Source organism: Lipotes vexillifer, unplaced genomic scaffold (assembly GCF_000442215.2).
Source record: "Lipotes vexillifer unplaced genomic scaffold, Lipotes_vexillifer_v1.1 scaffold1860, whole genome shotgun sequence".
Taxonomy (NCBI): domain Eukaryota; kingdom Metazoa; phylum Chordata; class Mammalia; order Artiodactyla; family Lipotidae; genus Lipotes; species Lipotes vexillifer.
This window is the reverse complement of record NW_006787678.1, coordinates 10,224-13,646: the sequence shown is the minus strand read 5'-3', so window position 1 is coordinate 13,646 and position 3,423 is coordinate 10,224. Positions and strand designations below refer to the sequence as shown.

General features: G+C 47.9%; 1 protein-coding gene across 1 annotated transcript; it reads right to left on the bottom strand.

Annotated features, from left to right (window-relative positions):
* Nucleotides 1-615: 615 nt before the first annotated feature.
* LOC103071312 (protocadherin gamma-A1) lies at nt 616-3,206 on the bottom strand. Its single transcript, XM_007460465.1, has one exon. It carries the CDS (start codon nt 3,164-3,166, stop codon nt 731-733), a length of 2,436 nt encoding a protein of 811 aa, XP_007460527.1. The 5' UTR covers nt 3,167-3,206; the 3' UTR covers nt 616-730.
* Between the last annotated feature and the right edge of the window lie 217 nt (nt 3,207-3,423).

The window sequence follows — 3,423 nt, the reverse complement described above, 5'->3', positions numbered from 1 at the left end:
GAATATATACTTGATTTCTGTTAGTTGTTTACAGGCATAATATACAAATCACGAGGCTTCAAACTATTTCTCAAGTTGCACAGAAAATTTTCTGTCATTCATCTTATTACTTAATTTCACATTACTTAAACAGTTGATGTATTCTTGAGCATGCATAAAACGTCAAAATAAATGACTAAACAAAAGGCTAAGAAAGTTTAAATTTGCAGCTTACCTAGATTTCCATAATTTTATATTAACACAACTTAAAAATACTACTTTAGACAATCTTTACCTTTTCAAATGTCCCCAAATAAAACAGCACCCCGACAGATGACATCTACATTAAATTTAAGGATAAATTAGGAGATATTTATAACTTAAGGATATTTGAAAACAGTATTAGTCACATTAATATTGGTGGACCTTTTCTAGTCAAACCCAATCCTTGCTAGATAAGAGAATGGTAAAGCCAGAAAAATAAAATTATTTGGCCAGAAGCAAGCAAGAAAACTTTAGAAGCCAAATCTCCTTGTTTCTAATGCAGTGCTCTTTCCTCAACTCTTTTCATTAGAACTCTTTGTTCTAATGAAAGAACGATGATAAATATACTCAGATATAAACATTTAATGATTTCCCAGGATTTGTAAATAGAAAGCTACAATGATATATGGGAAATAGAGAACTGTTAGTAGTAAAGAATGAAAGCAAGTAAGTAAACTCAGGAATTATTTTTACCTAGATGAACTTACTACACAAAGTTTACCTGAGAAAATGTTTGCTTTCTGTCTTCAAGTAAAGACTGGGGTGCTGATAGAAAATCCTTTTTCTCACAGCTCTCCTGGCTGATGAGCGTGTCAGCGTAGTTGGGCTGAGGGAAGGTCACGTGACTCACCTGCGAATCCGCGGTGAGGGAGACCTCGTGGGAATAGGTCTGCAGGAAAGCCCGCACCCCATCTACGCCCACAAAGTGAGAGACGGGCTCTCCCGCCAGTCCTCCTCCTGAAGCCTGGAGCACACGCGTCCGATACCAGCGCCACAGTCTGAGCGCCAGCAGCACAATGACAAAGGCGAGGAAGACGCAGGAGACCGCAGCCACTGCCACCACCAGGTACAGCGTGAGGCTGGAGTTGTCCAGGTTGGTGGAGGGTTCCATGCTGCCCAAGTCGGCCAGCACATCTGGGATGCTGTCAGCCATCGCCACTGTGAGCGTGACGGTGGCCGAGAGAGGGGGCTGGCCGTGGTCCTGGACCGCCACCACCAGGCTCTGCTTGAGCGCGTCTCTGTCCAGCAGGGCCCGCGCTGTGCGCACCTCGCCCGTGTGCAGCCCCACCGCGAAGAGTCCTGGATCGCTGGCCTTGAGCAGGCGGTAGGACAGCCAGGCGTTCTGGCCCGAGTCTCTGTCCACAGCCACCACCTTGGTCACCAGGTAGCCAGGCTCTGCGGAGCGGGGTGCTAGCTCCACACCGGTGGAACCGTCAGTGGGGAGGGCGGGGTACAGAATCTCAGGTGTGTTGTCATTCTGGTCCAGCACGAATATGCCCAGTGACACGTTGCTGCTGAGCGGCGGGTCCCCGCTGTCACGAGCCAGCACTCTCAATTGCAGGTCATGGAACTGCTCATAGTCGAAGGATCGCAACGCATACAGGACTCCAGTGTCTGAGTTGATGGAGACAAAGGAGGACAGAGGTACCCCCTGGATGGTGTCCTCCACCAGGGAATAAGTGACTTGTGCATTCTCATTGCTGTCAGCATCGTGGGCAGTCACGGAGAAAATGGAGGCACCTCTGGGGTTGTTTTCTGGAATGTAGGTGGAGTAGGAGTCCTGGAGGAAGACAGGGGAGTTGTCATTGATATCTGTCACTTGCAGTGAAATGTGTGTTTCGGTAGATAGAGTCGGAGTTCCCTGATCTGCTGCTGTTACTATGATGTTGTACTGGGAAGTAAGTTCTCTGTCCATTGTTCTTTCTGTCACTAAACGGTAATAATTATCATCTAACTTTTCTAATTTAAAGGGTAGGTTTCCAGAAATGGAACACGTAGTGTGACCATTGTCTCCGGAGTCCTGGTCGTGCACACTGATAAGAGCAATTATGGCCCCAGGAGGAAAGTTTTCTGGGACTGCAGTGGTGACAGAGGTGATGGTCACCTCTGGGGCATTATCATTTATGTCCAGAACTTTGACCAGCACCTTAGCTCTGGCCATGAGGCTTGAACCATCCTGAGCTTGAATTTCCATTGGATAAATTGTGTATTCTTTGAAATCCAGAGGTTCTTTATTTGATATTTCTCCTGTGTAAGAATCCAAGTGAAATACTTGTGCCACTTTGTGGTCTATATTATGAAACAAATATGTTACTTCCCCATTGGCTCCCTCATCTGGGTCCATGTCTTTTACCGTGAGCAGCCGAGTGCCCAGCGGCACGTTCTCAGGAACACTCATGTGGTACTGTGCTTGAGTAAACGCTGGAGGGTTGTCATTTGCATCCACCACCTGAACTCGAATTCGGAGGCTTCCTGAATGGACTGGGTTGCCCCCATCAAAAGCGGTGAGGAGGAGGCGGTGGACAGCGTCTTCTTCCCTATCTAGGGGACTCTGCAGCACCATCTCTGGCTGTTGGGACCCATCAGGTCCCTCTTGCACATCCAGGGAGAAATGAGGGTTGGAGCTGAGCTGGTACATCTGGAGCGAATTCATACCCACATCAAGGTCTTGCCCAGAAGGTAGAGGGATCCTGGTACCTGGAGTGGTTATTTCATTCATTTTAAATTCTGCTTCCTCTAACTGGAATTGGGGAGTGTTGTCATTAATATCAATTATTTCCACTTCAACAGGAAAAAGCTTCATTTTATCCTCTACCAAGACGTTAAAACTCACCAGACACTGCAGGCTCTGAGCGCAGAGCTCCTCCCGATCTATCCTGCCTGCGGTGACCAAGCTGCCGCTTCGCGGGTTCAGAGCAAAAAGCTGAGTCCTACCTCTGGAGACGATGCGGACTCCCCGCTCCGCCAGCTCCTGGGGTTGTAGTCCCAGGTCTTTGGCAATGTTGCCTACAAAGAAACCTTTGTCTGTCTCTTCTGGCACTGAGTAGCGGATCTTCCCAGCCTGGGCTTCCAACAACATCCCCAGAAAAAGGAACAGCAAGACCAGCCTGCGGCAGCCGAGCACCTTCACTCGAATCGTCATTGCTCTCTTGCTTCGTAGTTTTCTCCCAGTCTGGCACCAACAGTATTGTTTCTCTGCTCTTCTGAGTCTAAATTAACCGAATTTTCAGGAGAATTCAGAGCATAAAGGGGTCCTGAAGTAGGATCTGGGCAGCCTCAGGGAGTCTGTTTTCAATCTGGCAGTGATGGAGGTTCTAAGAAGTTTTTTCCCCCTCGGGGTGTGTGTGTGTGTGTGTGTGTGTGTGTGTGTGTGTGTGTGTGTGTGTGTGTGTGTGTGTG